Below are 14,354 nucleotides of genomic sequence, written 5' to 3'. Positions count from 1 at the left end.
TGGTTCACAACGTCTGTGTGTGAGTAGATCCTTCTGCCGATGTGACATGGCGGAGGAGGGGCTGGGGCTGGCAGGGGAGGCTGACGTCTGGGTGGCACCATTACCTGTGTTCATGTCTCATCAATGCCACTAGGCTATAAGCATGTATTTATTGAGTGAATGAATAAATAAATGCATGGATTTCTAAGCAGAAGCAGCAGATCAGGGTTTCTCATTAATTAAGACTAGACCAAGCTACTCAGCCGTTAATATGATAGGATTACTTAGTAAAGCTGGCCCCAGAGGAGCTTAATATGTATTTGTGGAAAAAACCAGTCACCGAGTGACTGAGAAGGGTGCTGTTCTCTGGGTTGTAAGCATGTTCTAACATGTAGAAAGAACTAAGGCATTAATCTTTGACATAAGGAGACTGCTTTAATTATGAAGACCAGGCCTTCTAGATTCCTAGCAAGATCTCTTCCCTGTTCTCTGAGTAAGGAAACAATGATAAAATACAGAGATAGCACACTTCTCCTTTCTCTGCTGGAAGTAATTGCTCTCTCACTAGTGTTTTCATAGCACTTCCTAACACACTAGTGCTCCAAGGTCCACCGCATTGTATTATAGATGTCATACTCTTGGGTTTTTCCATGACATTTCAAGGTTCAGATAGACCCACGTCCTGCATCCCATTTGGGGTCTGAGAAAGATGATCACAGAGGCTTTATTCCCCCCCCCCCCCCAAAGCCTGTCAGCTTCTTGAGGGAAGGGACCACGTTTCACTCATTTCTGAAGCCCCACCGCCTGGCAGTCTCTGGTCCAAATAAGTGCTTTTGAACTGAACCGCATTGCCGGGAGAGAGCTGAGTGCTGGTGCGGTAATGGTGACCGGCTCAAGAATAATTGATTCGGGGTCTCTGGAAAGGCCTAGTCTTGACACCTTTACTTGTCATCAGAAGTTGCCCAAGAAATCACCAGACCCACACTTGGCAGAACTGTAAAATAGGTTCTTTATCAGTGTGATAAAGAATCACATCGCATTTGTCTTGGGAGGGTGGGGTGGATTCAGACCTTTTGGTAGAAAGTTTTGCTGACCTATTTCTTTTGTTTCCAGAGGGGCCTACATTTAGGAATTCCCAGAACAAGGCTGTCTTTTGAAATGTATTTACTGGGAAACCATCTGTTGGTCCCAGTTATCCAGTGGAAAGGGAGTGGGGAAGGATTTGGTTGTCACTGCAGAAGTCGTGCTGGGCTCCTGAGATGCCACATGTAGTGGAAGACATGACCCCCGAGCCTGGCATCTGAGAGGGAGGGCTGTAGGCTCAGTTATGTGAAGACAGCGGGTTATCCAGTCACCATTCAACAAAATCTGTTTTGCCCCTGCTTTGTGGCAGGCACCATTCTAGGCATGGGGGATTCGTTCATGAAACAAAACAGAAAAAGTGTGTGCTCACAGAATGCATGATCACATCACACACACACACACACACACAAATAAGGATGGTGTCAGAGAGTAATATTAAAATAGGGTGGTTGGTGTGACAGGGATGGCCAGATTGTGGTCCAGAAAGGCATCTCAGAGATGTCATACTTCAGCTGAGACCTGAATTAGAAGGAGTCTCCTCAAAATGGGGGGAAGAGCATTCCAGCCAGAGGGAACAGCCTGCACAGGGATCTTGTGGTCTTTCTCAGAGAGCGTGGTGTGTTCCAGGAGCAGAAGGACAGTGTGGGCAGAGGGGAGCGGGGAGCAGGTGGAGATCACAGCCGTTGAATCCCTCGCTGACCCCGTCCTTCTGGGCCTCCCCAGGGTTAACACTGTGTCTTTTCTTCTCCTGCAGACGACTTTGCAGAGGAGGAGGAGGTGCAGTCCTTCGGTTACAAGAGGTTTGGTGAGTTCTGGCGAAGCTCTTTTCCTTCTCCATGCTTGATCTGAGATGCGGTAACAGGCCATTGCTGGACCTTTGGCACACACAGATATGTGTGGTTCTGAGGCCCAGTTTTGGCTGGAAATTGAGTTTCTGTGTAACAGGTGGATGACTTCTCATAACGCCGAGGGTAATGAAACAGGAGTTGTGCCCTGGTGCAGGAAGTAAGGGGATACTCGGGTTCACTGGATACAAACCAGATGGTTTAATAGACAAAACATAATGGGAAAGGTAAATCTGTGACAGGACAGGAGCAAAAATACACAAGATTTCTCTATTTTGATATTTAGAAAACATCTTTGCTCTCTTTTCTCAAGTCTCATGTCCATAACGTAGTGGATGAGTGAGAGGAAGACTTTGTCCAAGAACCCAGCTAGACACAGGTGCGCTGTGGTAAGCTGGATAGTGGCCCCCCAGAGAGATCCATGTCCTAATCCTTGGAACTTGCATGTTACCTTATATGGCAAAAGGTGCTTTGCAGATGTGATTAAATTGAAGATCTTGAGATGGGGAGATGATCCTGGGCTATCTGGGTGGGCTCTAAGCTCGATCAGAGTGTCCTCATAAGAGGGAGGGAGAGGGATATTAAATGACCGAGAGGAGAAGGGGGTGGGCTGGTTGAAGCAGACTGGAGTGATGTGCTCTGAAGGTGGAGGAAGGGGCCACGAGCCAAGGAATACAGGTGGTCACTAGAGGCTGAAAAAGGCAAGGAAATGGATTTTCTGGTCAGAGCCTCTGGAGGGAGCTCAGCCCTGCCAACATCTTGATTTCAGCCAACTGGAGTTGATTTCAGACTTCTGGCTCTTCAAACCATGAGAGGAGAGATTTATGTTGTTTTAAGCCACCACGTGTGTGGAAATCTGTTACGGCTGCCGTAGGGAACCGAGAGACGGTCGTCTGTCTCCGAGGCCGCTGCACGCGGTACGTGTCTCTCTCTGACCGTGCTTCTCATGCCCTGCGGTTCGGTTTCGCACTGCCCGTGACCACTGCAGTGTTCTGGAGACACCTCAGGGGAGCCGGGGCTTTTCTGTCCAGCTTGTTTCTGTGCCTTGGCAAAAGGAAGAGAAGAGCGATAGAGGAGAAAAGAATGAGTGAGTGAGTGTGTGTGTGTGTGTTTGAGTGTGAGAGGGAGAATGTAAAAGAGAATGAATTTACTTCCTGTTGTTAAAAAAACAAACAACAACAACAACAAAACAACTCGTGGTTGGACTTTGATTAAAGTTAACAGTCCCCAGCTGCTTGGCTCCCTCACTGCTTTAACATCCTTCCTTCTGGATACACACTTCTCCATTTCTTTCTGTGACAAAGTAGGGCTTTACAGTGGGAATGTGCTGGCAGAGATGCTCAGTACTTTCTCCCCTCCTGCACACCACTGTTCTTTACCTGCACATTACATATTTCGGGATTGGTGCCCTGTGTTGTCCTGCTGTGCTGGGGTAGGCTCACTGAAGGTGGTAGCAAGAGCAAGATGAACCCGGGAATTATAAAGGAAAGGAAGACAGAACAGACCAAAATGAAAAGGTAGAAATAGGGACGCCTGGGTGGCTCCGTCGGTTAAGCGTCTGCCTTTAGCTTGGGTCATGATCCCAGGGTCCTGGGATCGAGTCCTGCATCAGGCTCCTTGCTCAGCGGGGGGCCTGCTTCTCTGCCTGCAGCTCCCCCTGCTTGTGCTCTTGCGCTCTCTCTCTAGCAAATAAATAAATAAATCTTAATAAATAAATAAAATAAAAAAGAAAAGGTAGAAATAAAGAGGAAAATCAAACTTGTCAAAAGAAGACAAAATCAACACTTACGTGCCTATCTATTTTGGAAATCAGTAGATTTCAAATATTTATTCGGGCATTAGTAGAAATAGGAAGAATCATGAGAAAAGGTTTCTTTAAGAACAGTGACCTTGAGAGAAATTTTATTTAAAATTTCATGACCATGTAACTAGCTACATGGGTGGGGATTTGGTGAAAAATACACACAAATAATAAGTTGCTGAAAGATTTCATCTGTGGTGGTTGAATTTTGTGTGGAAATAACAAACCGATGACTTAGAGGACACATGATAACAACTTACCAATATTGGAGAGCATGAGCCGAGAGGCAGGGCGAGAGTGAGAGCAGGTGGTACGAGTAGACGATGGGGATGAAATCAATGTGGGACATCTTGGAAAAGGCTATGCGAGAGGTGTCCCGGTGTTGAGAGTTCTTAGATTCAGTTTTTAGGCAAGGTGATGGATATCCAGCATAGGGGTAGAGTAGAATTTTAGAGATGGAAGAGCCTTTGAGATGATTTAAATCAGCCTTTAATTTTATAGATAAGGAAGGTGAGGCCCAGATAGATTAAGTCCTTTCTCAACCAAGTTAGGTGGAGCTGTTGTTGGATGCTGGGTCTTCTACCCTTCAGGCAAGTGTAGTCTTGGGGAAGGGTCCCAACAATGGGGTTGAGGTGATTTCTCAACTTCCATGTCCTAGAAGGGTCCCTGCAGTTCTAGAAACCTAAAGTGGGCTGCTGGCTCCACCACGGAGCCTCATCATTTTTGCAAGCCCTAGGACTCTGGATCTGGTTTTATTGAAGATAAATGAGTTTCCAGTCCCTAAGAAGTAGCCAAAGCTGCTCACTGAATGCAGCAGAACCCAAGAACCCATTCCTTCAGGTATGGGTAAAGGTTAAACTTTAACCATTAAGGGAGACAAAGTGATGTAAGGTGGTGTGGGTGGGAGGCATCCAAAGACCCGACAGCCCTGTAGGACCTGCCCCTACTTACTCTTGTGACTTGAAACCAGGCACTCAAACTCCGTGGGCCTCAGATGCTGCATCTGCCCAGTGGGCAGAGTGACACCTGCCAAGGGAGGTAAGTCTACCTCACAGGCCTGTGGTGAGACTAAGAGAGATACCAGGCGGACAAGTGCTTTGAAGGTATAGCATTATAGAAGCCAAGGTGCTGTTACCGCGCTTCCGAGGTGAGAGGCTGTTATCACTCTCTGGACATTCTGGTACAGCCTCTGCCAAATACCACAGCATGACAGGTCTGGGACCTCGTTCCTGAGGAGATGGGAAGGTATGATTTACTCTCCAGTGTGGTAATATGGTCGGCTTTTATTTCGGCAAAAGTAGACTCGGTAACGTACAGGGTTTAGTTATTGTCTAATTTTAGGTATGTCTTGTTTATGATTTGCATAACTGAATTTATTTTTTTTAAGTTTTTTTTTAAGATTTTATTTTTTTGAAGATAGAGAGCACAAGTAGGCAGAGAGGCAGGCAGAGGGGAGGGAGAAGCAGGCTCTCTGCTGAGCAGGGATCCCAGGACCCCGGGATCATGACCTGAGCCAAAGGCAGACGCTTAACCGACTGAGCCACCCAGGCGCCCCCCATAACTGAATTTAGATTATAGGTAAACCAGGGGTTCATTATTCACAGGGCAAAGGGGCCACGTACTGTTCTAGCAAATTGTTACCTGGTGGCTTGTTTCCAAAGGTATTTGTAGATAGTTCTTCAGAAGCATTTGCTATGTGAAGTCAGGACTGTTTACATAAAAATACTGCACTTTTTCAAATTCGGTACAAAATTACAGTAAAGAGCAAAATGGGTGATCTTCTCTAGGAATTGAGTGTGGCGTTATTTTAGGACAGCCATCCCTTGTTTATTTGGGGATTCATTATTGCATTTTGGTCTCAAGCAGGTCTTCTGTTTTTCTTAAGTCTATTTATATGTCATGCTTGTTAGCCCCTTTCCCAGAATTCCGGACAGTTGTCCGGGGGAGAGACAGACTTAAATCTGATGGGTTTGCCACTTACTTGCTTCTCTGACAGAAGCTTCAGTGAGGGGAAGCTTTGAAAGGTTAATGAAGGAAGCATATTCAAGCTTTAATCAGGCTCTCAGGGCCAGCATTTCTTGGTCTCAGTATGCAGAGCTAATTAATTTGGGATGTAACTATAGTTACAATTTGGCGGAGTTCATTCTCTGGAACACGAGGCACCTGTATATTAATTTGTACTTTCTAGAGATAAAATACAATATATACTACGGTGGTATTTTTCTACATATTTCTCAGTTACCCTTTTCTTTAAAACTATCACATATGGCTCTAGTATCCCTTATTATTATAGTTAGCAGAAAAGGAAGGAGAATTAATTCACATTTTAAGGGGTAAATATAAATTTATAAATTTTGTTTTCTTCATTAAAATGATATAGAGTAGAAGCAATGAAGAATGTCATTTCCGTTCCAAGGGATAAGTGCATCAGAATTCCACAGGAGAAGGGGAGAAGTGTGGGAAGAGGAGTGAGTTCCAGAACATGTGTAGAAATGATCATAGCAAATCCAGCTCACATTTGTGTATCACATTTATCTTTCCAAAGGACAGACATATTTTTCCTTCACAACAACTCCATGAGGACGGCAGGCCAGGTGGTTATCTTTCCTATTTGTTGGCTGCTTTTTATCTTTCCTGAAGGCAGTGGGGGGCAATGGTTAGGTGTATGGGCACTAGAACCAAGTGTATGGGTTTGGATCCGAGTTCCCAAGCTCCCCAACTGTGTGACCTCAGGTGCATTATTGCAAAGCCTACTTCCTCACTTGTAGGGTTGGGTCAGCCAGTTCCATGAAGTTGTTGCGGAATTAAATGGGATGCTGGGGTCGTTAGCACAGTGCCTTGTACACTATGAGCATCCCATAAGTGCTGATCATTATTCTAACACTGGGTTCCTTCTTGGGCCTTCTGGTCCCGCTGCCTGAACATGGAGCCTAGGGTTTATTTAGTAGGCCCCTGGAACCTTCTGATTTCCAGCAGCCTCATGAATTCTTGTTCTGTCATACCTCTTGCTTTCCTGCTAAAAACTAGGAGAGGCGAGAAGACCTAGGGACAGCAGCTGTGAGCCCCAGCACCCTGGTGGGTGGTGTGGGTGTCTAATGGTGAGTACCATGCCGGATGTCTTGGGCCCTCCCTCTAGAGCCTGCTTTGCCTCCTTTCTGTGCTGGGGCAGAAGGGCGCCAGGACCAACTCTGTTTCCTTGGTTGCGTTGGGTTGTCTTGAGTTATCTTCAGAATCTGATCTGGTATAATAATAGGGTGCCCAAAGCTGGAATGGTGGAGGAGCAAGAGCTCCGTGGCTCCGCCTGTGAAAACCAGGGGTAGAATTAAGGGTTGCAAGTGACCAACTGGGAGCAGCTGGAAACGTCCGTTGTTTGTATTTGACAAAACTATGACAAAATTGCTTCCTTGGGGCTCAGCTATGGTGAGTGTTAATAGCGACGAGAGAAAAAGATCTGAAAAATTGCAAACTAGGAAACATTAACAAAAAGTTAAAGGAAGCATTCTCTGTGAGGTAGAACTCAAGTCTTTTGTAAAAACTAAGAGAGAAAATTCTGAGAGAACTACTCAGAGAAAAATTATTTAGGGGTTACAGTCCCAAAAGGGGTATCACATGCCTTTTTCTAAGTGTGTTCACCGAAGTGTGCCCTTGAATGGTTTTTTTCACCTGCGACTTCACAGGCCTCTCTATACCCATAGTTTCAAACACACCGTTCTTTTTCTTTTCCCATTTTTCCCTTGAATGATAATTTCAAATTAGCAAGAGTATCTGGATGGTGCTGGACATGTGGAAGCAGCCTGTGATTCTTCTAGAAGCCTGGCTTCATGTTTGGGTTTGGAGAAGGCCCTGCTTTGAAGTCATCCACCTCCAACGGCAAAGGAGGGATCCCCACATCCCTCTCACCGGTGCCTGTCAAGACTGACACCAGCGGAGCTCACCCCTTTCCCTGATAAGAATGCCAGGAATTTCCATCATTTCCTGTGGGGAATGTTAAATAAGCTCAGCATGGGGCTGGCCTTTCAGCAGCACTTTTTCCAAGCATCTCTGAATGGAAATGGTATAGGATCAGGCAAAGGACTGACCCTGGGCAGAGAGACAAGTTAGGGCAGGAAACAGGAGTCTCAGTATCCCTGTGGGATTTCTTGGAAATGTTCAAGCCATTCGCATCACTTGCAGGGTTTTATTTATGTGGTTTTGTAAGTCCTAATGAAGTTGATATTTCTGATTTTATAAGAATTTGGTGTTAAAGGCTTGTGGAGAAGTAGACACAAAAGAGATTCTCAGGCAGAATCACCTTGAAGGCGGGGGCGCCTGGGTGCTCAGTCGGTTAAGCATCTGCCTTCAGCTCAGGTCCTGATCCCATGGTCCTGGGATCGAGTCCCGCATCGGGCTCCCTGCTCGGCGGGAAGCCTGCTTCTCCCTCTGCAACTCCCCCTGCTTGTGCTCTCTCTCTCTCTGTCTGTCAAATAAATAAATATATATATATATTTTTAAAGAATCACCATGAAGGGGGACTTGTAGAGCTCCCACGGCCCCTTTACCCTCTGCTTCCAGTCAGGCAGGTGGGGTTCGTAAGACCTGAGAAAGGGAGTTTGGTGGCCGTCACTTTCTTTTAAATAACCTAAGCAGATTTCCTAATTTTTATCATTGGAAATAATATTCACAACCTCTCTTGTCAACAGTGTTTGTCCAGGTTTTCACTTCTGCTCCCATCAAGAACTCATTGGTTAGGCCAGGTCCTCCCTGCCTAGTTTTTCTTGCTCATCAGTAAAAAGAAATTGTTCCACATGGTGTTCCCACGTGATTCTGATTTTTTAAAAACCATTTTCACGTAAAAGAAACCATTAAGAATCATTTCTCAGTTATTTACTATGTGCTAGGCAGTTTTCCACTCATTAGTTCATTTAATTTTCTCAGAAATGCTTTGAGGTGTGAATTACCTGCAGTTTGCAAGTGAGGAGGATTGAAGCCCATGGGCTGAGTGGTACGGCCAACATTTGAGTTCAACCTGACTTCAGTCCCCACCGATCTTTCCACTCCATCCATGGCTGAGAAGCGTACAGAGTCGACCATTCTCAGTGCATCTCAAGATTTTGATGGGAAAACAAACGATCGTCGGTGTATGTGGATTCAGTCAGCAGCTGTTTATACATGGGCTTATGTTTCATAATTCATAGTATGTATAGATTGAATACTTGAGCCTGGTATTTTTCAACCATTTTAAGTAGACTTCCTCCCCACCCTTTCCTGGTTTGTATTCACTTCTCAATCCTGGTAGGAGTGTGGGGAGGGAGAATAATTTGTTTTTCCTACAATTGGGTTGAAGCTGAATGTGGTTTGTTTTTATTTTTAGAAAAACTAAGGGGAAAAAAATCTACTCAGCCATTTTTCTGTTCAGACAGCATGAAGGCATTAGGCTGTTTCCAGTGCTTGGTTGTTAGGGGTAGGGTGGGAAAGAGTGATTCCTTTTGGTAGCAACTCCTAGTAACTTAAAACAGACGAACTCTGAAACTTTCCTTGAAAGGCTTGAGTTGTTCATTTGGAGGCCCCCTGGGAAAGGGAACGATGTCTGAGAGTCATGGGTTTTGAGGGAAGACACGGTCCTCAGCACAGTTGTGACCTAGAGTGGCTCTTCGCATCCCTCATGGTCCCTGCTGGTGCCCTTGCTCTTCAGGATGCTGGCTGGTCTTTAGATTCTGACAGTCGGGTTCACGTGCTGGCTTTGCCCCTGACCAGCAAATCATTCAGACTCTCTAAACATCACTTTGCTCATCTGTGAAATGGGAATAGCAAGAAAACCTTCCTTGCAGGGCATATGAATTATAAAATTTATAGGTAATATATAAGAGGGGCCAGGTATAGAGCAGGTCTGCACTGAACTGTGGCTGCCATTAAACTGTTGACAACTCTCAGCCCTCTCCCTTCCCTCCGCTCCCTTCCCCTCCCCTCCCTTCCCTTCTCCTCCCCTGCCCTCCCTTCCCCTCCCCTCCCCTCTCCTCCCTGTCGCCTTCCCCAGGCACCAGCATCCCATTGCCTCAGCTCTCCCTTTGTGAGGCCTGATAGGCCTCATGCTCTCTGATCCTTCCCACTTTCTGTCCTCCCTCCATCAAAACCTCACTGCCCTCACTCCTATGCACCCGTGCCATAACTTTGCTTAGGGAATATCAAAGGAGTCGATTTTCTTGCAGGCCTTTTTAAAAATTAATAAAAGACTTGGTGGCCACCAGCAAAGAATGTATTTTAAGGAAAGTAACACACACTGTGGGGGGCACTAAGAGCCCCTTTCATGGAGCGGGTGCCTTAGCATCCTCATGGCTGAGAGAATGTCCTCTGGGTTTAATTTCCAGCTTTACCACTTAGTGGAGAGATAGCCTTGGGCAGGTTGACCTCTCAGGGCCTCATTGTCCTCATCACAAGATAGAAGGAATTTGAGTATCTACCTGTAGGGGAGTCATGAGAACTAAATGAGTTAGTACGGAGAGCAGTGCCTTGCACGCACGTGAAGAGAACCACGTAAAAGTACGTATTGTGGGAAGTGACAGGGATGGTCACAAGGTGCTGTAGCACTTCCACGTGGGTTAAGAGTCTTTGTTTCAGTGTCTTTTTAGAAACAAGGAAACTATGCCCGGCCTTTATTAGACTCTCTGTCACATGTCATTGGCCAACGTTGAGTCACAGTCTTTTCCTAAATCCGTTATGGACAAAGGAATAGGCTGGCTCTGGTTGGCTTGGGAGAATCATTTGGGGTAGAATGTATAGTGAGGAAGTAAGTACTCTGACCACTGTTATTATGTGTAACTTAATATCCATAATGTCTAATATCATATTATAAATATATATAGTATGGTTACATTTATAATTTAATGTTAATTTAGACAATGATTATTATTAAATAATATAATTTAATTATAATCTGATCCGTTATTACTTATACTTTGTTCCACTTGCAAAATTATCGTGTTTTATATAACACATGAAAAAATTCAGTTTATTCACAGAGTAATTACCAGTTTACTTTTAAGTGATTTTGTTATAAATGGAGCTACAAGGTGCTGAACTCTGAAGAATACAATTCTCATATTGTATTCTCAGTGAATACAACTCTTGCCACAGGAAACATTGTGAAATTGGTGTCCCGTTCTGAGTCATAACTATAAACACTTTGTGCTTCTTCCGATGTTTTTCATTTTTATCCTTTTTATAAGTTTTTGAAAGCTGACATTTGGCCCTGATTGAAACAAGCTTCTCTTTTCATATGCTAGGATAGTTTTTTTTTATTGGTATAAATATTTCCATGCACAGATCAATTTCTTTCACACACTGAGAAGATGAAGGACTAGAGACTTGTCAGGAAAACAGGAGAGTGGAACTAGAAGTCTGCAAAAGTTCTGGCAGAAATTTAGACTACATTCTTACTCCAAATGCCTAAAGATGCCTCTGTTCTCTGATATTTGAAATAACCTTTCTGTCACATTCTTCTTGTTCTGTGAAGCAGGAAAATGCATCCGTAAAGTTATTGTTGGCATTTTCGATTGAGTCTTCAACCTGAGCTCAGGCATTCAAAGCAGTGTAAGTGAGAGATAAGCATACTCTTCCCCTTTGGACTTTATTTCATTTTGTACTTGTAAGAGGAATTCCTCACAAGAGCTCCTTTTTAGTGCTTTGCTGGGGCCATATGTAGTGATGGCTCTACCTCACATTTTACACAGAAGTCTTACTGTTGAATTATTTTTGAAATAATTGAGGGGAGTTGGGAATACTTCTCATTCTGACTAATATTCACTGACTGCCCTCCATGTGCTATGAATTGCGGTACAAAGATGAATAAAACAAGGTCCTTTCCCCAACTATTAATCCTCATCAACATTTATAATCCATTTTTTCAATTTCTCAGAAAAAAAGAGGTATCATAATCCTTATGGAAACAAAAAATGCTTTAAAAAAATCTGTGTACTAGTAATGGCCTAGTTCATAAGCCTCCTCAAAGGGTCCCCCAAAATACTCATAAAGTGAAGGTAGACTAGAGAGCTGCCATTTTGTGATGGAAGTGATATGAACTGGGTGTCAGAGATTCATGCATAAATTCTGCAAGTGGGAATGAGAAAAGAGTAAAACAGGGGAAATGGGGGTCGGGGTGGAGGGGGGTGTTGTCCCTTGGCCCAGAGAAAAGGTGACTGAAGCGTTAATGAGAGTTTGGGGAAGAGATTTAGGCAAGGAAGATGGGCCTTACACAGTAGTCTTTTCTTACAAAATATATGCACTTTGTGAGATTTGCTGAGATACTGAAGCAAGCAAGATTCACGGGAAAATGTCATTCTTAGTCAATGCAATATGAAAATGATGTGATATTTATTAACTATCTGTAATGTGTTGGGCATCATGCACAGTAAAGAAGGGAGACATAGGTTTGCCTTTGGGAATTTCAAATTTAATGAGAAGCAGACAGTTTTCCAACATTGGCACATTTGCATAAAAGAAAAATATCAGCCAACCCTACAAATTGTTTCCCCACCCACCAGCAGAATTTCAGAAGGCACAATGGAGGGCACCACATGGCAGATGGAATGTGAGCCGCCTCTTCTTTCTGTTTCCAGTGTTGTTGTAAGTTCGGTATTGGCAAAACTTCAGTGGTTTCTGGATAAGGGTGGGAACTCTCCTTTATACGCCCCCCTTCCCGTCTGTGCAAGAGAAGAAGGCATATACAGAGTCCCTTTCCTTTGCCCCACAGAAAAGGTTCAGGATGAGGTGTAGGAATCTGTTTGATATAAGCCCATGAAAGAAGGTTGGAAGGTAATTGCTGTCTCCATATGGTGTACACACCATTGATCACAGCTCTTTCTCAGCTGCTGCCATGTGAATCCACTCTGCTTATTAACAGCAGCTATGTCCACTTAAAATGCAGTTCAGAAAGTGTGTAACAAAATAATTTGGTTTGGAAGCCTTCACTCTTTGTTGCACTTTTGATAGACCAAAATGTACCTCCTATAAACAGTGAAGACTGTCCAATAAGGATTTCAGGGAGCCCAAGTGACCTTAAACTGGTAAATTTACACCACTAAGCCTTCATTTGCTTTTTATGGAAAGAAGGATGACAAAACTACTTATGTTAGAGGGACATTCTGAGGGTTATTTCATGTAAGTGACGTACTTAGCAAAATGCCTGACACTTAGAAGGTATTCCACACATGCTCATTACTAATCAAAAGAGAAAGACAAAGATAGAAAATTAGATTTTTTTTTTTAAATTACTGAGTTCAGTACTTCCTTTGAGCTCTCTGTCTCTCCCATCCTCCCTCTCCCTCCTCCTGTCTCCATATACACACCCCCTTACCTGTGTGTGTGCATGTGTGTGCATGCATGACTGGGTATTTGAAAAGATCTGAATTGGAAGAATGTGGTCTTTACAATTTCAGAATTGTAGTCTTTTTTTTTCATACATATTAACTAACTATGTGAATTTTGCAAAATGATGTAAACTCTCTAGGTCTCAAATAAGCTCTTCCGTGAAATGAAGAGGTTAGAGTAGGTGATTCTGAGGACTTCTTTAGGCCATGCAGTGTTATGGGTTTGTATCTGTAATGTCATCCAAAGCTCTGTTCTGCCCCTACATTTGATTTTAAATACATGGTATTATTTTTTACTTTTTCTTTTACTTCAATTCAGAATAAATATCTTTGTACCCTCACTTTAGATATATTTTCCCAGTTCTCTGATACAAAAGTTAGTTGGCAAAAATTGGCAGATGGAAAACTTTCTTCTCATTGGTTTTGTTCACAATATTAGTGAACTCATGATTATTGGTTTTCCATTTGGTTATATGTTCCTTTCATGTAACTTTAGAGCTATTGAAGCATTTTCTAGGCTTACGTGTTTTGAACTCACTTTATTCTAGATTTCTATGTTCAGTCATGGAATATTTTGGTCCCTCCCAGCTTCATAAAATCAGTGAGTAATTATTCAAATACACATGTCTGCAAATTTAATAAAAAGCATAACATTTCCATTAATAATCCCCCCAAAACTTGGAATTTCTCTCAATTCAGTGATCTGTTTATATTTATCATATTATGATATTTTTCTTCTCATGTTAATGAAAGACACATTGCATGAAAACATAAATCCACTAGTTATCAATAAAGGAAAAAAATCACTTTGGCCTTGCTCCTTATTGAGAAGATGGCCCATTGAGAGCTGTGACTTTCTTACCTTCTCAGGTTAATGAATTAGAAGTATTAGAATCCACACACACACACACACACACACACAAAAAGTACCGGGTGGTCTTCTCTACTCTGGGGGCTTTTTCCCTTCCTCTGAGATTGTGGTTATATAAAGTAGGAATGCTTATATTTTAAAAGCTTGTGAGCTAGTCCTTTTCCCAGCTGGGACATTATTAAATTAATTCCTTCCCTCTCTGTCTCTTTGTATATAGTTAATCTCATTTTCAGAATTGGGAATAAGTCAGCATTTAGAATGAAGGGAAGAAGAAAATAAAAAAGAGTATGAACTTTTATTTCCATTTTAATTACAAATACCTAGAAAAGATGGATTCTGAGAAACTGAAAGTCTTTGTTGTTGTTTTCTTTTCTTCCCTTTGCTGAGCACTTGGGTGGATTTAGGTATACCCACAGTTGGAGAGAGCTGAAGAA

The 14,354-nt window shown here is 43.2% G+C and overlaps 1 protein-coding gene across 1 annotated transcript in view; it reads left to right on the top strand.

Annotated features, from left to right (window-relative positions):
• Positions 1-14,354, top strand: part of COLEC12 (collectin subfamily member 12) — a 186,129-nt gene that overhangs the window by 15,426 nt on the left and 156,349 nt on the right. Inside the window, exon 2 of the mRNA XM_032421205.1 lies at positions 1,817-1,867. Coding sequence (XP_032277096.1) covers positions 1,817-1,867 — 51 coding nt within the window. The remainder of the gene's footprint in view (positions 1-1,816; positions 1,868-14,354) is intronic.

This window comes from Phoca vitulina, unplaced genomic scaffold, assembly GCF_004348235.1.
Source record: "Phoca vitulina isolate PV1807 unplaced genomic scaffold, GSC_HSeal_1.0 scaffold24, whole genome shotgun sequence".
NCBI classification, from domain to species: Eukaryota; Metazoa; Chordata; class Mammalia; order Carnivora; family Phocidae; genus Phoca; species Phoca vitulina.
Note: the sequence above shows the minus strand (reverse complement) of the source record. Positions and strands in the feature narration are given on the sequence as shown.